The following is a 23,284-nucleotide window of genomic DNA, read 5'->3' on the forward strand; positions in this document are numbered from 1 at the left end:
CCGGGAATAGATTTGGACACAATAATTCAGCAGCCAGGTAAATTGGAACAATAACTCAGACCATTAGTGAATTAGTTTGTTCTTTAAAATCAGCCATTGATCCTGGAGCCCAGCTGATTGGTCACTGACCAACCGTAGGATTTAATTAACAAACGGAGTGTTGCTTGCACAGCCGCGTTTTCTGAAGGTCAGGGTGCCACTGCAGTCCTATATAAAGAACGGAAAGGACCAAGGCGAGAGATTGGAGGGGGGAAGAATCCAGTACAAATGAAGTTAGCCACGGCTGGACCTCCCATTCCTCCGTTACTTCCCAGCAATTGTAAGTGGCAGACCATTACCACGCCTTTCCAGACATGGCTGGAGCACTGCGTAATTCCCAGAATTCGGATAACATTGGTTTGGCACATTTAGACGCCACTCAGCTCTCTCTCTCTCTCTCTCTCTCACTCTCTCACTCTCTCTCTCTCTCGCCTCATTCTGTCATTCCATTGCATCACTCACTAGTAACCCTTTAGACCCAGGGAGGTCATATTAATATATGAACTAAGTTAAAGTAACCCGGAGGAGTATAAAATTCAGTTTAGGCTGGCAGCCATCCGTAACCTTCATGTCAAGGGATTTTCTTGGCTGGACGTATTACACCTGTATCACTTGGAGTGAATTTGCTCCATCTATATCCATCATAGAGTTCCATCTGCACGTGCTGTAGGAAATAAATATTACATATTGGCGACCAGATGTCAAACTCGTGTGCAGGATAAATGGAGAGACCGTGTGGAGATACGTCTGCTCAGAGTCCCGTGAGTCTACCTGTCGGACGCCTCGAGCTTCATTCTCCGCTGATCTCTCGGCCTCTCTGGGATTTCGAATACAAATAAGGAGAACAAGCCTCCTCATTCTTGTGAACTTTCTAGAACAAAGAGGTACACTTAGGGCCCCACGCAGGAGGAGAGATGAATTGATTGGCAAAGCCAGTGACGGGACCAGAATGGAGATTGAATCCCCTTGAATGAACCAGAATGGAGGAGGAGTTGCACCATGAATAAGCCTGTTTAAAAGGGGGATGGAGGAAACAGGCCTCCCTTGTTCTGGCTTTTGATTTCCTGAAGCAGACATCCTCCGCTTTTCCCCCTGCTTATTCAAGGAGAAATGCGATCCACTGCGCCGTCTCTTCCTCTCTTTGTCTCCCTACATCCAGTCAGCAGAGATTAATATTCAAATATAGATTTTTGACATACCTCCAAGCAGATTTGTCAAATGCCTGTGAGATTTGTAAGAAGAGTTTTGATCTTGTGCAACAGGATGTCAGGAGCCAGTTCTTGCAGAGGATATATACCGCTGCAGTCTTGATTTCTTCCATCTAGAGAAACAGTTCCTTCAAAGGTTTCAGGCGTTTTGATTGTCACAAATTCACACTGAACACGGTTGCGGAATCACAACATCCTGTGCTGTATTTGATCAAACACTACACAACACTCTACAATGGCAGCTGTGTGTGTGAGTCATACATATCCATCCTAGACAGATGAAACTTAAAGCATCTTCTCAATGAACAAAGTTATCTTGCCACTTGCCTTTGTCACAGATGAGGGATGAAGTGGTTGGGTTTTGGATGTTGCACTCTTTCTTTTTTGCAAACTTCCCTTTGACCTTCGTGTTGGCGTGACAATGGCTTCAGGTGGACCGGAGGGATTCGGTGTACTGCTCTCGTTCTGACACGCTGCCAAAACGTCAGCTTTTATGAAGTCAACCTTTTGCATAGGAGCCAGTGCTGAGTCAAAATACATACAGTGTCTTGATGGAGAATGTGCCATATTTCTTTTCTTAGTTAAATGCCATAGGTGTTGAGAAAATAGTGACACTTTACCAATGTGGAGAAATCATTTAATTGCCGGATGTGCACCTGGATTGTGCACACTCCCAACTCGGCACAGCTCAAAGTCGAGTTCTGAAACATCAGCAGTGTGCTGAAAGGGATTTTGTGGGATCGCAGGCTCTGTTGGGAACTTTCATGAAGGAAGGCTTTCTCTAATTACTGACCTCTGACACTTAAACCTTCCTCTGTGCCTTGAGTTAGGATTGCTGATGCAGTCACATCCTCTGCACAAGCGAGGTGTGTTGATGGTCCCTCTCCAGTTGTTAAACTGTCCCTATAGTTCACCGGCAATTATATTGTTCTCTCTTTCTGATGGCAACTGAACCTAAATTGGGCAGCAGTCCTCCTAGGACACCAGAGACAATTATTACCCAAATCTGTATCTCTTCCCAGGCTAATCTAACATTATTCGCCCTCTGTGCCTTATTTACAGTGCTGTGTATTTGCTTTTGCTGACTCGGCACTTCTCGCGTACTGACATCAGTTCTATCTCTTGAGAAACTTTGTGTGAAATCCTCTGGACTCCTTTCTGTCGCTTCCATCACCGAGCTGATATAACACCACAGACTCCAGGTGTGCAGCGCTTTGTGCCAGCCGGCTCCGATTCACGACAACAAGTCTGGGATGTGGTGGATGTGTAGCACAGTCACTGCAATGGAACACAATTCAACTATAGAAAATGTACCAATGCATATATTTAAGAGAAATACTGTTTAAGATGTGGCAAATACAAGCCAATCCAAATCCAAATGCATATTTAGATTGATCGATTGCACTGATGTGATTTATAAACATCTAGCCCCTATAAACCATCAGCTAATTACATTATAGCTAAGGTTACCAAAGAAATAGCTACTTACATAACTGCTAAACATTATCAGTCCTCTGCAGTTGTGATTCAGCCCATCTCATATATTTCAGTTCAACATTCCTTGTCCTTTGTGCTCCATTAACTCCTGTGGGGAAAAAACAACAAAATACACTTCAGCTTAGTCAATGCTCGGTTTTCTTCACCAACTAATCCTTAAATTAAATTAAAAATGAACGGCCCACAGTAACATATCTGCAGTCGGTGAAAACAAATGAGGCAACCAAGCGGACACAGAACCAAAATCGCCATGGCACCAGAGCAATCTCTCTCACTCTCACTCTCACTCTCTCACACACACACACACACACACACACACACACAGGCATTGATCTCTATCTACCACCATGATGAGGTTCAAGGCTAATGGAGAAACAGTCAGGCGCTTCTCCGTGGTAAAGTCTGAGTGCGATTGTGGACTTGGACTTATACCCTTCTATACTGTACCTCATCAGCACAAAATGGCTTTCTGTGCATTTTTGTACATTTGTCCTTGCAAGAGCCGGTTGACTCGCCGGCCTTTGAATTGAATGGAGGACGTTATTGAGAAAGTGGGTTATGTCACTTCAAAGGTCCTTCAAAGCTCGAGATTAGTTTTAAGACTGTTATGGTTAACATCAAGGTGAACGACTGTATATGATGGGATAAGTGTTGAGGTTAATTATGTAGCTTGTGACAATTAAAAGCAGGGTCAGAAGTGAAGTTATTCATTAGCATCCATCATTATTTCAAGACTTAAAACAATGGGATGGAGGAGATTTTTGTGCTGCTTATTTGGAATGTGGAAAGCTCTAGAACATGGTATAGAAAATCAACAAAACAATGTCAGGAGAGTGTCATCACATTTAAGTTTCTTCAGATTTTGTAGATCAGCCAGAGAAATCCTCAATCAACCTTCTAAATGCTCATATTCTGCCGATGAACGCTCACCAGTAATCCAGTGATCATTCATTTTTATGACTCTATTCACCGACACATACAGCACGGTCACACATGGACACACACACACATACACACATACACATACACACACTTCACCCAATTATTGTGAGATTTTTACGGCCTTATCACAGAGCCATATCATTTATCGGGTCCCTGCTGTGAGTCATCCCCCTCTTATCAGATTATAGATTGTTTAATTTTTTAATAGCCAAGTTGAAAACCGTCTAATCTAATTATCTTTAAACAGAACAGTGTCACATTCTGCCTCTGTGTCTTTGGTTGATGTGGGAGAAGTTGCTTTGTTATCCTTCTGTCAAACCCTCAGCCATCACTTATTTCACGTTTTGAGGTTTGTGTGTGTGTGTCTGGCACTGTTTGCGTGAGTTGGACTACATTTGTGGCTGTTCAGCCAATTGAGCAACTTGCAGCGACGACAGCTGGTGGGAGAGAACTCGCACGCCACTTTATAGAAAGTTTCTACTTATTTAGCACTTTTCTTGTTTTGTAAACTAAAGACAGACGGCTGACAACAGCAGAGACATTGGGAGCTTTTCGTCTGACGGACAGTACATTTGTTTTTTGTTTGTCTTTGTCTTGTTGGATCCTCTTCTTTCCTTTGATGCTGTGTGAATGCACTGTAGTTTGGTCGCTGTCGGTTGCTTTTATGATTTCAGAGGTACAGATGCTTTTTAGGTTCTGTATCATATCCTATGTTTGAGTATTTGTACCTCTGTGGGGACAAAACTGGCTTATTCTGTTTTGCAATTTGTAAGAAAACTGGATGCTGAATTGGCACTAAAAGCAGCAGGAGCAGACATTGAAATGGGGAGAGCATGTGAGAAGGCAGGCGAAACACATATCTTACGTTTGTGTTCCCCCTCGGCTTGAATGTCTTGAATGGCTTGTGTCCACATTGGCATCATGAATCCTCCCGTTTCCTGTTTCCTGAATCTAATAGCTTCTGCACATTTGCTCAGTTGAGTCTCATTTGCACCACGACATCATCAAGACCTAACAAAATAAATAAAGAACTCAAATTTGCCAGCCTAGCAGGGCATACCACTGTGATGACTCTAGCTTTGTCAAGTAGTTCATCCTCTATTTAACAGGAAAAAGATTAGGCCCATTAAATTTTCCCTGCTCTTTTATGATGTGTTATTGTCTAATAAAGCATGAAAAGGGGAAGGAATTTCTGCATACAGCAGCACTTGATAGCACACTGTTGGTTGCTCCGCGGCCAGGGGCCAGAGTTCTTAAATGCAATTACTGATGAAAATCATTTCATTATCAGCAACTAAGAGACATGGCTTCACTGGCAAGTGGATAATAATGTTCAACGACAAAACACAATGAGCAAACGTGTCATTTTAATGATCAGTTTGAAGCGATAGAAGAGGATGTTAAAGACGAAAATGTACACTTTGTACAACAAACGGGATGCAATGATGATGATGCTGCAGTTTTTCCACTTTTAACTGAGCTGTTTTAATTCAGAAATCTTGTGAGTGGAGATTATCGCGCCTATGATACAGAAAGAACAGAGCAAGAAGCGAGCCGGGTAGGATGAGCTGCGTTATCTGTCATCTCCTCTGGGTAATACACTATTTGCAAATGAATCAAAGAAACCATTGGGGAATGAAATTGACTTTCTAACCTTTGTATGTTAATATAGAAGTGCCAAAAGAGTAAACATCACAAGTGGCGTCTCGCTGAAATCTGTTTCCAGTGGAACCTCTTGTGTCTTTGCAGGAGTGTTTTAACCAGGTTTTCTGAAGTTTTTCTGCCTTTCATGTACTGGCAGTCCTGCTGAGACAGTTTTGCAGGTTTGAAACCAATACTTTCAACTACAATAAACTATATTAACATTTTAAACAAAGCAAGGACTGATTGTGTGTTTGAATAGAGCACCACATTGTACCACATTACCTCCAAGTGATGGTTTGTAATTGACACCACTGGGTAAAGGGAGGTGGCGTCCTCACACACTGGTGGGTGGGTGGGTGTGTCGTGTCATAAAGCAGCCTTATAACCCTGTCAGATGTTATTATAGCACCAATTTCTCTGGAGAGTTAGGGTTAGAAGGAAAAAAAGAAAGAAAAAGTGACGACCACGCAACTGAGGATGTACGTGTTGCTCATTGGTTAAAGGGTAACATTACTCCATGTGGCGCCGAACACCACAGAGCTCAGGGCAGCATGAGAATGAAGAAGAAACACAGATTTCATGTCACGGTAAAATGACACCGACAAGGCCTCACTATCTTATTTGTTCTGGTACAGCACAATTATCCCCAACTGTGACATCCTCTTGTACTTCTTAAAATGGACTTTGTCATGTAACACGTCTTTGTTTTTTCTCTCTCTCTCTCTCTCTCTCTCTCCCCCCCCCCCCTTGTTTTTTTCTCTCTCTCCCATCAGGTCTCCACATAATGGAGCGAGAATGAACAGAGAGCGGCTTAAAAAAAAGCATGAACTGGAGGTTTATTGAGGTCATCTGCTTCCTGTTTATATGGGACCATATAACAGTTCAGTCTTCCCGCCAGGACCCGTTGGCCACTGAGCAACATGTCACCAAGCAATATGACTGGCTCATCTCTGACCGTGGACCTTTCCACCACTCTCGGAGTTATCTGTCCTTTGTGGAAAGATTCCGCCAAGGATTTACGACCAGATATAAAATTTATAGGTGAGTCTCTTTCTCCTGTCTTCTCGTGCCGAATGTGGTTTTGACTGTGTTGATGTTTTTGTCTATTTTGATCCTTGAGTCGCAGCTTTTGTTTGTACTGAATGCAGCCAATCGCCAACTGTACTTTCAATATTGGACAGCTTATGATGTGAGACTAAAGAACTCTACATTAGTCACTTTTGCACATCAACTTGGTTTCTCGTTTTGAAATCACAAAATACACATTGATAACAAAATACATTCATCATTCAATGTGTGCTGAACTTTCAAGTACGAGTGTTTTCTAGTTCTGTCTTTAAAGTAATGTCAGAGTTTTTATGTAAAGGGCAGGATGCATCTTTGTCCTCATATTTTGTACCTCTTCTAATATAAATAAGTAGTCATCTTGTCATCTTTTCTCAGCATACCTGTGTTTGTCGCTTCTCCTCCTCTTTGGGCGACGAGATAATTTATTTTGACATTCACAACGCCCATGCCACCGTCTATATTTTCCTCGTCAGCCCTTGCTATGCAAATCACCTCGCAGCTCACGTTTGCAGGAGGGGTTGAGAAAATTAGATGGCAAGGAACCTCCCGCGCTATAGCCCTCCCTCCCTCCCTCCCTCCCTCCCTCCCTCCATCCACCCCTCCCTCCGCAGAGTGACGAGCTTTGATGTTCCTCTCCTGCAACGCACGGACTCTGAATTATAAAAGGAGCGAGGAGCCATTTGCCACATTCCTTTGGCAGCTCTTTCAGGAGATTCGTTCTCGCCCTGCTCCCCATCGCTCTTGGTAACTTGCCACAAAGTCCACGGTCCCTGCTGGCTTCCGTGCCTTGATATTGTCACATGAACAGTAAACAATGCATTTGCATAATGTGTAACTTGACACAGTGGGTTGTTACGCAGACACATGAATCTCGCCGGCGCACACCGTCTGAGGCTGATTTTCCAGATACACTGCGGGGTGGAGAGTTAGTGTGTGTGTGATGCTGCTGTGATTTATTAAAACAGAGCGCGTGTTTCTGGAAAGGTTGTTGGGCCCAAGTGGCTACTGTTGTTTATTCCGCCGGAGAAACATCACCGACATTAAATTCAGCCATCAATACAAGATATTACCTTTTTGTATGACAAGACAATAACCTCTTGCATCTGTACGGCCAAATCTTCCACGTACTTCACATTAAAATAACATCTTACACCTGTAGAGTTCATCTGCTCATCAGGCAGTTTCGTGGTTGAGTATTTCCCTTGTGTTGTACTTGCACTTTTCTCAGACTAGAGGGAAATACTGCACTCTGTACTCTACTAGATTTATACGACAGCTGTAGTTACTGGCCTGTTGAATGTTGTCGGGGGTTTATAACATCATATCTCGCCGCACGTTCCGGCTCAGTGGCACGTTACGGATTCTTAGATAAAGTAAGAAGCAGGGGGCAGCTCGGTGCTCGGAACGAGAATCCCCCACATTTTGGGGTGGAAACCTCATATCACCGACTAAGAGGATTTTTATTGTTATTTCATTCAAAAAGTACACGGCTACAGATATAGATATAGATTTTTTCTTAATTTCAAGAGGAGAATCTACCACTTATGTGCTAATGCCTCAGATATTCAACTCCAATCTTCGTGTAGTACTCCTGTTACTTATCTTATTTTTCGTAATCAACTTTTTATATTGCGTCGTTGTCAAATTGTTGTCGCCTCAAGTAAAGATTTCTTTGGAGTGCTTCCTACTCGGCTTGGCAGGCGGAAATGGCGCTTCAGGTGTTTCCATTCCAACAGACGACCGGCCAGGTAATCCCAATGATTAGGACGTCTTCAACCAGAGAGGGTGAGGAAATCACCGGCATCAGCTGGTGCAGTGTTTGGTTCGGAATGAAATCATACATAGCCCTCAGTCCTCCATGGCTTATTATTGCCTCGCCCTGCTCCACTCTGACCAGCAATGAGGACTGAATCGCTTTGTAAATTTCCCCCGGGACTTCCTCTGCCTCTGCGATTTAGTAGTGGAAAGTGGTTGAATCAGATTTGCGGAGAGACAAAGCATCCATTCCTTTCAGGTTCTCTTATCGAGAGAGATTACCCAGGAGGCGCGCTGCATGGACAATGCCCAACCTGATCGGCAACAAACAAATCTCCCCCATCTTTAATAACATGGGCGCGCTGCCTAATTTTGCAGGATAAACACAGAATTACGATGCGCCCAGCCTCTTGTCTGGTAATCTGAAAAGGTCACTGTCACTTGAAGGGGAACGAAGCACCACAAGGCCCCAATTATCGCCCGGCTGTGGCGCTAGGTCACTCAGAGGACTGATTGGAGTGCTTCTGGTAAGTATTTTCACCAATATGTGAGCGTTGATTGCAATCCTCACGCCGAGTTGGGTTATTTTGTTCCTCGTTATAGTAGGCGAGTGCTTTACCGATACGACGCTCATCACTTCCTGTCCCTGCCGTTTGCGTTGCACCAGTGTGAGAAGCTGAAGATGAATCCTATGTATCAATACATGCTTCAGTTAGTAGCCAAATTCAATGGGCTGTTTCTCTCGCCCGTGCATCTCTAGTCCTGTTGCTTGTACTCTATTATGGGGTCGAATGTGTTTCAGATGATGTGTGTTCGCCGTTTGGTCTTTGTTCGTGGATCTCTATTTGAGGTTCTTGTGTGCCCGAGTAAAAATCCAATATAAATGCAAATCCGGTCGCCATTAATGCATTTTAAAGGTCTCGAATCAGCATTGCACTGTAATCAAAGAGGCGAGATGGGGGCTGTTATTTGGAATAAAAATATTTATGAAAATGACGTGGCTCTCATTGATCCTTGGTGTAGAAGCCACGGCGAGGTGAGTGAATAGAGTGACTACAGGTAGAGGCGCTTCTGTCATTGGATCAGGACTTATCAAAATGGACGTGACTGACACTGTAATTACCTGCAGAAATGTTCAGTAATTGCTTCAAATAATTGCAATATTATGCTTTATATCGGGACAGTACTTGTGCATTTCTCTACCCAGAGAGGAAACTCTGATTTTTGTGTAATCATACCCTTTTCACCATAATCACCTCCGATTTGCCCTGCGTTGATTGATGATCCTCTACTGATATTTATCCTCCCCAGTTATATTAAAGTCAGTAATTAGTACATTATCTCACTTAATTTCATCTGGCCTACATTGCCTTGTACGAAGACTGATCTCCTCTACTTCCTCCCCAGACTGTTAAGAGGATATGAAGATATAATCTAACCATTAACAGTGTTTATGATTAGCCCTTCATCTGCTGATGTCACAATCTGAAGTACATACTAGCTGCTAACTAGCTGTCTCAGCACCTATTAGTGTTTTTGCCTACAGGAGCACCACTGCATGTTAGACAAGTTTGTAGCAGCACAACTACAAATAATCTGTATACATTCATTTCATTTAATCAAAGGACCTCAAGGGTTTGAAGCATTCTCAAGATGCAAGCAAACAATAAACACCTTTATGAGGACAAAACTGCTCTATTTCATAACAAACCCATCAAACACACAACTATAGGTGACTTCCTTTGGGTGACTATAGATTCTGATAAGTGACCATTTTTGGTCAGACATCAGACGCGTTCTCCTCTGAGCGCCGTGTGTAGCTTATACAGAATCAATCCATCGCTTGGTGCAATGTTTTGGAGACATGACAGCGTTTTAATTGACAGGGCAATTTGTTTATAGCAGGAAAATTATGCTTAGCTCTAACATTTCCTTCACAAGATTAATTATTCCTAACTAGCATCGGCCCAGAGACAACCACTTGATCAGCACACCACCATGAATGAATAATCTATGGTTGATCATTTGCATGTGCAAACATCTTCTTCTGCCCAGCTACCCTGTACATCACACTGTGTCTTCAATCCCACTCTACCTTTTATTCAATGTTTTTTGTTACTCTCATTTTCCTTTTCATTGTTGTGAACACAGCGTCAGTCGATCCATCCATCCAACATGTTCACATCCTTTAATGGCAGTTATTGGCCTCTCGTAACGGAACAAAAGCACCTTCAAAGTGGATTCTCAGAATCCGGCATGGACGCACTGACCCGATGCCCGTTGGTTTGAAACAGAAACACAGTGTAACATTTGTCCGACCCGGGCCTTGAATTAGTTTGGATGAGCCACTCGTAATTGGATAGAGCAAGGGGAAGGCAGATTTGATGCAGTCGGCAGATTTGCTGAGAGAGGCTGCGGCGATGTTTAATTCAGCAGGCTACAGCCAAAGGAATAAAAATAAGAAAAGAGACAGCCAGGATGTCAAGAGGGATAAAAGGAGACCAAAGGAAGAGGAACTAAACATAAGGGGAGATACCATTAGGCAGTGAGACGAAAAGGGACCAAAAGTGTGTGTGTGTGTGTGTGTGTGTGTGCTATGAGATGTGGATGACTTCAAGTCGGTTGTGTATCAAAATGAATGAGGACAGAGCAAGTAGTTTGACAGTGAGGTCGTCGTCAAGGTGAGGAAGAGTCTGCCTACAGAGGCTCAAATGACTGAAGCGTACATGTACCAACGTACATCTTTGTCAATAAGAATACGCCTGTTATGAAAGCTTGACCTCCATATCATCACACGTGCTCCTAGATAATCACGCCTAATGTGTTTTCCCTCAAACAAAAGGCTCAAGTTTAAGGATATTGGGCGATATTTCATCAGGCTGGTGGGGGAAAGATTGTAATTCAGGATTGTGCTGTTAATGTACAGTCATTTGGTTTCCATAGGTGAGAAATTGACAGAGGTTGAGGGTCACACAACAGAATGGTGGTCACACATCAGAGTGTTTGTTGTGTTAGAAGTGGGAAAGGAGAAGGAAATTAGCTGCAAAAACCATTCCAAAAACGAGTGAGAAATGTTTATTTTTCTCTACATTGGTGTGAAAACCCAGAGTGTGACTTCACCTTTTTAGCAGTAATATTTCACACCAATATCATCTTACACACGCTCATCCTCCAACCGTCACCTGGCACCCAACTTTAGTTTTATTGTATAGCGGGTTGAGTAGAATGTAAGCATATGATAACATAAAGTGAAGTATAATGGGCAGTAGATGTTTTGCAGCTTTTTGTTGGAGTTAAATGTCATGTGTGGCTCGAAATACAGTATTTCCGGTTTTTCTATCTATTTATATTTGACAGCTACTAAACAAGTTGTGTCCGCAGAGGATCTTGGCTGTCACGTCACCTCTGCTCAGGGGTGCAGAGGTGAGAAGCGATTTGCTGACTGAAGCTATAACGATTTGAACGCTTGGATGTTTGAGCTCTTCTGAGCGTTGGCGCCCTGGGCGAGCTGCCAAGCTTGGATCGTAACACGGCTTACATCTCTCACGTCGCCATTTGCATTGTTGTGAAAGCCGAGTGAGCAATTTGTCTTTTTACAAACAAAATTTTCAAATGAGAGATGTTTATGAGCATTTTGTAAGCCGTGTTTGCTGTGGGGAATAGGAAAAAAAACCCAAACAAATACGCTGGTACACATGCAGACCAAATCTATTCTTATTTACACAAGATTCCAGTGAAATGCAGTGTTTTACCTTCTTCTGTTGCCTCTCTTAGGTTTTGTTTATCTTTCACGCACGCTCGTTATCCTGGGGCTATACTGCAATTACAATCACTGGAGCAGTGCTGATACTTGGTGTTAATCTGCATTTCTTAGCCGTAAGTTTGGGAGAATCGACAGGGGCTGATCTGGGGAGGGACTCGGTGACACGTCTCCTCTTAAACCTAGTGGTAAAAAGCCCCCGCTGTGGGACAGCTTAATTACTGACAAGGAAGGAATGGTAATTAGAGAAGAAACAGGAGGCTAGAAGGAAGTGTCAGGGTTAAGTACTGACTAATTCACTGCGTGGGACGCTGTGCCACTCTCCCTTGAGACTGGCAATGCAACATCACCACAAGAATGGAAGCTCCGGCGAAGGAGGAGATGCTGGAGTCTCTTGTACGCAGGGAAGAGCAGCACCTCCGTTTCTGTGATGTGGTGATCCGAGCTACATAACACCGAGATGCTCCATTAAAGTGGGTCTTGCATTTTTGTGGAAGAATATGTGAAATGCGTATCTAATAGTAACCCCATTGCCCCGCTACTTGCCACTGGCCATCCAATCATAACCAGGATACTGCCAGCATGGAATATGTGTGTGTACATTTCATGCAATGGCTGTTGAGTGTGTGATTTAGCCTAAAATCATATATGCCATCATCACAATGAATCTGTTACATGGATTCATGCTCTTTGTCTTAATAGACATATAGATATAAATGAGAATATGTATAAATATGCCCTTCATAGACAGCATGATACATATAAAGTAGGGTGGTGTATTGTATCCCACTGTACCTGAGCAGAGCATCTGTTGTTCGGGTACAGCATTGTTCCTTTTTTGGTAATCTGGCGACGGTTTCAAGCTCCTGTCAACCCACACAGGTGTTTAGTATTTCAGCTGGTGCTCAGGTTAAGTTTAGGCAGAGCTATATTGAGAATGTGCTGAGGACACAGGGCTCCATATCTTCAACAGAATCAAAGGAAAGAGTAAGTTGACTTGAACTAATGGGTACAAAACTAACATAGGAGACTGAGGGGGGAGATGTCATGGAAGCAGGCTGTGCACACCCACACAGTTCTGGGGGAGAAGTCTAATCAGACAAACTAACTGAAAACATCTCCAGTATGTGGGAGTGCCAACATCGTGCAGGCGTGGTAAGACAGGAACGCTGGTAATGCTTCAGTAAGAATGGTAACAAATAAGCCAAATAACTTCTCTATTTGAATCATTCCTAAAAATAACACTTGCACTTCTGCATAAATATGACTTTCTGTCAAGCAAGAGGAGAGCAATTGCAGGTTAATTAATAGACAAATGTTGAATTTCTGGTAAGAAGGAGTGCATAAAAGGGGAATTGAATGAGAGCAAAGAATGAATTCCAGTGGCAGAGGCAACGGCTTGATGACTCAACACCGCACATTTCACATCTCTATCATTGAATTCGTGAAGCAACAAAGAAAATGGTGATTACTAGCCACTTATGTGTGCCCGCGTCCTCTGCTGTGCTTCTTGACACAATATCCAACAATTGAACTGTGTTTTCGAAACGGAAACAAAAATACGGAATCATTTTGTTTTCCCACAGTCGCGGGAACATCCCAAATGTGTGTATGAGGGGGAAGGCAAAAACAATGGTCAATGAGGCAGGCTTACCAGGCAGATTGGAGAAACAAATCCAAAAGAGGCGAAGGTAAATTCTCTACAGACAAAAGACAAAGCAAAGGGATCAATAGCAACCTGGAGACAACAGAAAGGCCGGAGCCACGAACAAAGCTTACAAAGACGATTTAGCAAACACTAAGGCAGCTGGTGTATACACAGAGAAAGAGCTTATGAGAGAGAGGAGAGGAGAGGAGAGGAGAGGAGAGGAGAGGAGAGGAGAGGAGAGGAGAGGCAGTCAGATGATCTGGCTGGAGAGCCAAACTCTGGAGGGGGGCAGCTGGTGGACAGGTTGAGAATTGCACGCGTATGAGAGAGCAGAACAAATCGATTTAATCAGATCAATCTGCTGACAGAAACGGGACAAGCACAGAATTGGACGTCGCCGTGACAGCATGTAAGCAGCCGTCCTCATTCTTTGAAGTTTACTCTTTTTTAGCCCATTCTTTTTACCAAAACGGCTTACAAGATGTGAACTAATGTCACAACGTTTACACACTAAAACACACTTACAAATTTGATTATACCAAGATTACAGCAATAAATAGATTTAAAATAGATATAGAACATTGCAAATCATGTTACAAAGAAAGACACATTTTTTTAAAGATGAGAATAAAAATCGATGAGGGGAGAATATAGAAGGAAGTCGTCAGCATAATGAGGTTTTATTTAGGCTGTTAGTTACCACAGGGCAAATTGAGTGAAGCACTAAAGTTGTGGCGAACAACATGCAGCATGTTGTGTAACTGAAAATAGAAGTAGTTTCTTTTTTCATTTTTTCACTGCATAGAGGGCTTGACCTTGGCAGGGTTTGTGTTATATGCAGATCGGGAGGGCACGCGTTGGTGACTTGTATACTGTACTGTAAAACACAGGGGGCAATGGATTGTGTCATCGGCTATAAACGCTATACAAGCACACAAGCACTCAACACATGAGATGGATTCACATTAGAGAAGAAAAGGGAATCTCTTCCACGCCTCTGCCTTTTTGTGTGAAATGCAACAATATCATTTCCCAGCAAAAAGCCCTTCAATATAGGTTAATGCGTCGCTTGATTATAAGTTTCTCTAAAATTCCGCTCAATATTTCCTGCAACATCTCTATAATTTGCGGTGTCGTCTCGTGATCATTTCCAGGAAGACCTCGCCACACACTCTCACACACGCACACACACACACATACTGTACATATGCACACACACACACTCCGGATCAAGTTCATCAGCAGCAACTTCTCATTACGCCGTTAATTAGATTCAAACGCACGCTTGTGTCACTCATCCCACTCGTTCGCTTCTGGCACTATGTCCCATCAAAATCTCGAGATTACAGCGAATTAGGAAATTGTTTATGATTAGATCCATTTTCTTTTCACTGCCTCAATCCTCACAATTGCAGAGTGCACTAACAAAGCTATTATCATGGCAATCATATTCCATTTAGGCAATCACTTTCCATTTACTGCTATGCTTCACTTATTGGCTAGATAGCTATGATTTGCCGACTATTATGTGTCAGCATCAAAATATTAGGATTTTTTGTCGGATGTGTGTGTGTGTGTGTGTGTGTGTGTACAGCTCTTAAATATGTTTATGAAGAGTGGGGCTTATTTATTGAATCATTACAGTACCCTGTTGTTTTTCCTGCGCAGCCATTGAACATTCTGCATTCAGCATCAAATTCTTCACCATCATGCTGGTGAATAAATGTGATTAATGGTGTTTATTTGACCTTTGTACCTCGCTGCATCTTTCTTCTGGGGTCTTTAGCCAGGGGGAGTCTATTTAGTGTCGACACCAAATTGAATGGAACAATGACCCAACGATAGACGTTCACAACACTGTTCATACCAACCACAGTGTGTAGAGTTGTGAGAATCATAATTCATACTCTGAATTAGCTTACACTTCAGTTTCTTATTTATTTACTCTCTCCTGCTGTTTGGACTTTAATACCCATCTCTAAAATAACACAAAACCTTTTAAACATAGAAATTAAGTCTAAACCCTCACACTCCAAGATTATACCGATCCTTGCAGCATTTTAACGGTATCTCGTAATAACCTAAACGTAATCTTCCCTACACAACTCTTGACTTTCTCTGGATGCTGCCAGACGGCGCTCACAAGATTAAGAGAAATGTTTGTGTAAGAATGCGACGCGTAACTCGGAAACAGCCGACATCGATCTACTTTGTCATCTGGCTGTAGGCACAAGCGAAATTAAAATTACACATCTCTAAATTGAATAAGATACACATTGATCCTTGCTTGTTGCGTTATGCCCTCCTAAAGGAAGGAAAACATATATTTGTGAATGCGTTTGTGACGGTCCCTTAGGAACGCTTCATCGGAATTGATTAAAGACATGGGATTTTTTTTTCCTCTCCGACTTGTGAAGAATTTGCTACTCTTTGGTGTGAACAGCTGACCAGATGTTCTCACTTGTCTTCCATAAGAACATGAGCACGTCTCATGCTGTCCAAACTGTCTAAACTTAAGACTTGAGGCAAGCTATGAAGACTTGATGAAAGCAGTCACAGTTGACCAACCCCCAGACGTCATGACAACGGCAACGGCGGTGTCGAAAAATGTTGCAGCAAAGAATTCAAGAAAGCGCCGCTGCTCAACAGGAGGAGATGAGGAAGTAAACGAATGTGCCTTTGCCTCTGGCAGGAACAAAGCCATCCACTGGGGGCAGACACAGGTCTTCTTGGTCGTCCGTGCACTTTTGATAACAGCTATGACAATTCAGCAACAACACTTTTGAGCCCATTTTAGTGTTAGACATTTGAAGGGTTAAAACCACAACGCTGCTTACAAAACAGCAGCAGGTTCAACCCCTGGTAGTGGCGCCCACTGTAAGGGGTAGCCTCCCTGTGGCTACCCCTACGGGTTGGTCAGGGCACCCGCATGCAGGGGGGGAAGCAGGACTCTGCGAGGGATGGCGTGTACCTACCGCGCGTTACGTCCCTCCCGCTGAAACTCGACTGCGGCAGGCGAAAAAGAAGCAGCTGGCAGCACCGCATGTCGGGGAGGAGGAAGCACATGGTGGTGGACACCCTCCACAGGCCAACAGTGGAAGTGCAGTGGGCCACAAGCACACAGGCAACTGGGCATTCCAAATAAGGAGACGAGGGATTCGCATTCTCATCATACAACATCCTGTATGATCTTGATCTGCATAAACCTTCAAACAAGGACATGGAGAAGAACAGTTACAAGGTCTGAATAGCTGAAATATACAAGAATACGATATCTCACTTGTCTGTGCAGATAGATAGATAGATACTTTATTAATCTCCAAGAGAAATTCACGTTTTCCAGCAGCTTAAGCAAGGTTGAAACATAAGAGACATGCAAGGTGAAATAATAAAAAATAAAATAAAGAATATAAACATACTGATATAAATACAAACATACTGATACAGACTTACTGTGTGTTCTGGATTGTGGGTCACAGAGAAAATATCAAAGTGATTTGCTCTAGGAGGGCAATTTTGGGTGGCAGCCAAATTCCACAGTGTAGTGCATCAAATTGCTGGAACGTGTTTGATGCTTGTAAGAGCATTTTGATGAATCCGTCCTGTACCAGGGCTCAGAACGAGCACAATTTTCGGACACTTTAAGAACACAAGTTGTTCCAGTCATTATTTCTAGACTCATAAATATTAAAGTATGTCAGGTTGACAGCTTGTGTGCATCATCGTTAAATTGACGGACATGCAGATTCACTCTCAAATACCTACAGTCACTTTGCGTTAACCCATTAGCTCCAGACAGTCACATGGATGTTTGTACATGGCCTCTCTGTCTCTGTCTCTGTCTCTCTCTCTGTCTCTCTCTGTCTCTCTTTTTTATCAGTAGCCTTATATCAGAATTTCAAAACAGGCCCAGATTTTGTGCGCTATTTTCTGACACCGTGTTTAGAAATCTGGCACACGCCAGACGCCGAGGTGAAAATAAATAAAACACACGAGAGCAAACAGCGGCTCGGGCCCAGCCAGCATAACATTCTACCTCTTACTGCATCGTCCTTCACTGTGCAGCGGAGCATTGGATTAAGATTCCTTCTTTAATATTTTGAATGGGTTTCCGTAGTTGAAAACCGCACCGGATTTCAATTGTATCTGTGTCTGTTTGATTTATTGCCGGGCTTTGCCTCGCGGTTATTATAGAGGGCCTTGAATTTCTTCTCTTTTTTTTTTCCTCCCCATTTTTTCTTTAATTCCCTCAAGCTGCTGCACAACACAATGGCAGCACAGAAACAGGGCTCTTAGCTCTCAGATTAAGGCGCTGAGACCTTCCTGGTTGAAACAGCTGCCCGTGCCCTCTGTGGTACGCAAACGCACAAATCTACATAATGCAGTGTAGGTGGGCGCGTTCTCCATTTGCTTGGTGTTAACCCCGGCCTAACCCTCTTACAACCCAACACCAGCTTATCTGCAGCCTACACAACAACACCGCCCTGCCAGTTTGTGCTACTTTCGATTTTAATTGAATTTCCAGCAATATCTGTAATGCACAATATTTATCATTACTGTGTTGCCTGGAAAGGCTGGAATTATGTTTATGAGAGGCTCGAGCATGGCAATTGCAGCTGCGCGGAGGTGCTTAAGATCACGTATTCATTAGTCACATGTAAAAAGCGATAAATTACATGGACTGCAGCGTGAAAAATGAGAGAAATTACATATAGCTTTTGTTGTGTTCACCATGCATTTGTAATGTGTTCGACTTTAGTTTGTCATGTGTTGACGTCTAAACTCTAAATTGTAAAGGAACTTGTCTGTAGCCGCTCTGTTGACCACACAAGTGCATCGTGGGTACACCGGCACGCTGGATAAACACCCTCCTAAACGCGCCATTGTTTGAGGTATTAGAGGAGCGGGAACAGACGATGAAGATGCTCCCGGTGAATTCTCTACAGACCGTCTCATTAGGAGATGCTTCTGCCTGCCGTAGCATGTACTTCTCTAAAGGTCACGTCTTTGCAGGCAGCATCCTTCAGAGGAGACGGCCTCCACAGATGTGACACAGCCTGGTGATTCTTTAGTTCTGCTCCAGGTTGAGCTCTTGGAAAGATACAGCGATATTTTCTTTCAATGCCACCACAAACACACACTATGTAACAGAGAATATATGAAATTCTGTGTGCTTTAGATTAGGGGTCATTGATGTTCTTTAGAAGAAGCGTCATTAAAGCACTTCCAAGGCTATTTCAAACTAATGGAATACTAAGAAAAGGCTGCGTCGTTTTCATTAATAAGTCGTTGCAGAGTCCGTTGGCCTTGCACACAGGAAACCAAAAGTACAGCCACGTGATCGGATCTTTTCAGCGTTTAAGTGGAACAAGAAGAACATGGAGCACAAGAAAGGGAGGAAGAGGAAAACCGGAGAAGAGGGAGGGCAATGAGAGAGATGAATATTTCATGCCTTGGTAAACTTTAGAGGATTTCTTAGTTACACTGAGCGAATGATTTTATATATGGTCTCACAACTCATCTGCCCCCGCACTGCCAGGCCATTCTCCAGGTGTACTGTTGGATATTGGACAAATTATCTGATTTCAGCTGGTTTTCTGATTTTCGCTGAGTTTTCCATCGTTAGCATTTGGTTTATTAGTCAGACACTGAGGAGGAGGGCTGAAGCAAGCAGAATGTAATACTTGGACGGGTTTGGGCAGCACCCAAGGTCACAAATAGATGGGTTTTTTTTACTAGAATGTAGAACGAGCTATAGTAAAACTTCAAACTAAAAAGTAAAGGCCCGTGTAGGTCGTTGCATTGCTGCCTACAGATTTATTTGAGGCCGTGTTTTGTTCTTGGTCTTTCCTCAGTGTCGGCTCCCAGCTCTTGTAAGCCTCATTCATGATCTTTTAAAATATGATATAGGGTAGAGTTCATAAATTCAATATCGGAGTTGTAACCTAAACAGAATGGAGCCTCCTCTCCATTGTTGGAGTTGTTAGGATATAGCATAAGTTAGGGAAGTAAGGAGTTTCCCTGGAAGTTCAGGACCTATGGGGTTAGTCGATGCATTTCTCTTGGCGTGAACCTCAAGTTTTGCAGCCTCGACAGCATCCCGCACCTACATTTCTCCCTTACACAATAATGATGTCAATCCACTATACCTTCACCCTCTGTGCTTTTATAGATAAAGCGAGAGGAAGCAAACACGGATTTTCAGCTTTACAAATCCAGCTCTTTACTTTGCCGCAACAAAGATAGAGATGTAACCACGGCGACACATCCTCATGAATGCAAAATGCATTCAGCTGTAGATACATGGCGGTGTCAGCGCAGCAGAGGGGTAAACATCCAATGACATGCTTTTGATACGTTTGATGCCGGCGATAAAACGCTCGCCAACGCTCGCTGTCTGTGAGTCTTTCCAAGCCAGCAGCGTTTCCCTCTCAGTTAATTAGATACGTTGTTGTTTTTCCCCCCCCCATCTCTCTATCAGACAGCAGTTCTTGTTTCCTCTGCGTCACCACGTTTTGAATGTCCGTCATGCTCTGTTAGGGACTGGAATATGCGCTCTGGCGTCAAGATCAACAAAGTCCCTGCAGTGACGAGAGGACGCTATGACCACATTCCGCCTCTGTCAGAGCGTCCTGCAGAATGTTTACCAGACATGCCAACACCTTTGCTTTCACTGAGCTAGACGACAGGCTGTAAGGACGCTGTGTGTGTGTGTGTGTGTGTGTGTGTGTGTGTGTGTGTGTGTGTGTGTAAGGACACTATGTTTACAGAGATGATAATGATCTTTTCTTGCTAAATGGGGAGAGTGACAATGTGCAAATTGACCTTGAAAAGTGAGAAGTGCATGTGCTGTCTTGTAAAGCTGTAATAACGCATTTACTCTTATGACGCATGTATTTGTAATGGGCACGTATAGACTGGCAGGCCGTGTGTGTTTGGTGTGGGTGGGATGGTGCGTGGGTTGGGATGGGATGGGATGAGTGGTTGGCTGGGTAAGTTGGAATTAACATCTGTACCTTTGCGACGTTGGCAATTTGGCGCTGGAGGAAACGCTTTGTTTCCAAACCAGGTGGCTCCATAGATTAATGGCGTTCCCGACCACGCTGCAGTTTTGCAAAGTTTTCACATTTGCAAAATCTGTGCTTTTTCATGGATGGATGGGGCAGGAAACACAATATGCATCAATACTCTGCACGTCCTGTTTTGGATGAACATGCTCCATTGTCTTCCTCTCTCTAACCAAAGACACCCAAAATGTAAATTATACAATTAATACTCTTTTTTTCAGAATTGGAAAAATGTTTCATTCATAATATTTCAAGTTGATTATTACTGAAGTGGCAGCAGTTTTGTTTAATTCTTGAAATAAATAAATGCAGTTAGATCACCATAATCAACCCATAATGCATCAGTGCACCCAACTATATCGTTTCACCCCTAACAACCCATCAGTCAATGCAGAATAATAATAATAATAATGATGAGACAGAAACCTCTAGAACACTGCAGATATGTAAGAATGAATGTAGTTTAAATCTGAATGATTCTCATTCTGCTCAGACACCAGTTTGCATCAGATTGAACCTCAAAAGCTCAAAGCCTTCTGTCACAGTGACACATCCAATATGCAATATGTCATAGTAACATATGGTATGTGAAAATGTGTAATGAGAGAAAATCGGAAGTCGAAAAATCTATAAGTTCAAGGCTATATTTAATTACGCGTGGACAGAAACTTTCTTTTGCGTTCTTTGTGCAATTATTCCCTTCTCTTCCATGATTTTGCTCTATGACAGGAGAACCAGAGAGACAGATCACATCAGTTAGAGTTAAAGCTCAATCACTTTTGGGTAGACTTGCTACTTGCCTTAGACAAACACCTTGGTCCAGCATTTTCTCGACTAAAGTCTAAAATAGAAGCAGTCGTGTTAGAGCCAACAGAACATTCATTAGAACAAATATCCTCTGGTGAGACACACTGTGGATCTGATCTATGTGAGACCAGGGAGTTGGTCGCTTGACTAGATTAATGTATTTCCCAGCAATCACTGTTGATGTTTGCTTGGCTAAACTGTGCCGAGACAAAACATTGGACGAGAATCAAATAAAACGGTGGTCTCAATGAGGGCAACAGGGAATTAATAACAGAGAATAATTCTTCACATTACTCCTCCTCAATCATCAGGCTAAAGCTCTTTGTTCAAAGCCAAAGTTTTGCTTGTGGGAATTCTGTGCAAGTGCAGTTTGTGTGGACCTGCCACATATGTACATGTGCACAGTCTATAATTGTTCAAGCACATCATAATTTAATCACAAGCATGTAACCTGTGCTTTCTGCATGTCACATATAGTCCCACACAAGCTAATATAAAATAACAACCCTCCCACACTAGTGGCTTGGTCACCATAAAGCAATAATCACCCATGTTCCCATTTGCTTCCTGTGCAGCTGCAATGCCATTTATCTCCTCTTAACGTCCTTTGATAGGTCATTAAACTGGTCTTGGAGCTGTGAAGTAAGGCACTGAATCATATCGCAGGTTCCATCTGCTGGCATCCCCTAATCTGGGGCAGAAGGGCCCAAGTACATATGGCTGCCATATAACGTTTTATACAATAATTGTCAGTGACAGAGTCGTGAAGAGGATTCACTCGAAATGAATTGATATCTGAAAGAGAGAGGGAGCAGGGAGGCGACGGCGTGAGAGAGAGAGGAAAAGCTGGGTCCTGCAAGTGTAGAAGTCTGCAGGAGTTCTCTTTGCTTATTTGCAGAAAAGTGGTTGCACAAACACAAACCGGGAAGCAGAAAAAGCCAAGTCATGGAAGAGGGGTGGCAGCTGAATCAGCGTGTACTCATGAGTGTGCATGATTGGTGAGGCCTGTCCCACTAGACGAGCACTTGTGTCTCTCTGACATTGAGGAATTGCACAAGTCTCCAAAGGAAGGTTTTCTGCAATTCTGGCACATAGCGTTTGCTGTGCATCTGATTGGAACACAATCCTTGATGATTTATGTGATTAGAAGGAGCAACAGAAAAAGCAGCGCAAGTCATTTTTCTCCCGTCTGTGGAGGAGACTTATATTGTACGTCAACATTCACGTGTCACTGATGCGCCCATTTTCCTTCTATATATGCTCTTTTTAATCATTTGTCGTCAGGATTTGACTTTTGAGGCATTTGTCAGGTCATGGAATGCCTCTCAAGTGTCGGCTACATTGGAAATGTGCGTGATTATGTATTAGGGCAGTGACAGAAATTATATATAAGAGGAAATACTAAATGTGTGCTCAATAGAGGAGGAAAAGGTGCTGTCATGAAGATATGCACAGACAGACTGACGTGTAGCTGACTGCGTGTCACAGAATTCAAGCTAAGTAATAAATCGATTCGAGGGCGCCCAAAGAGCTGCCTATTCATAGCTAAATCATTCTAAGGAGCCCTTGAGAACAGGAATGGAAAGGGGAATAAATGGACATGACTGCTCAAAAGCCCTGCAGCGTCTGTGGACTCTTAAAAGGTGGCTGTCATTAATGTATTGATTGATATACCATAGCATGTTAAAGATGATGTTCAGGTGTTTTGTCCCGTGATTTCACTTGGCTTCCATTTGCTCTGGAATGCTTCTTCACACACTCACCACAACCATAAATGAAGCTTTTATAAGAGTTTGCTTTCTATGTTACTGCTGCAGCAAAACTATAAGGAAAAGGCTTTTTATATTGT

General features: G+C 43.0%; 1 protein-coding gene across 1 annotated transcript in view; it reads left to right on the plus strand.

Annotated features, from left to right (window-relative positions):
• The first annotated feature begins 6,153 nt into the window (after window positions 1-6,153).
• The window catches only part of brinp1 (bone morphogenetic protein/retinoic acid inducible neural-specific 1), a 62,106-nt gene continuing 44,975 nt past the window's right edge, over window positions 6,154-23,284 (plus strand). The window contains exon 1 of the mRNA XM_076164165.1: window positions 6,154-6,371. Coding sequence (XP_076020280.1) covers window positions 6,154-6,371 — 218 coding nt within the window. The remainder of the gene's footprint in view (window positions 6,372-23,284) is intronic.

The sequence above is a fragment of the Genypterus blacodes genome, unplaced genomic scaffold (assembly GCF_046128005.1).
Source record: "Genypterus blacodes isolate CSIRO-AG114 ecotype Tasmania unplaced genomic scaffold, CSIRO-AGI_Gbla_v1 ptg000133l_1, whole genome shotgun sequence".
Classification (NCBI taxonomy): Eukaryota; Metazoa; Chordata; class Actinopteri; order Ophidiiformes; family Ophidiidae; genus Genypterus; species Genypterus blacodes.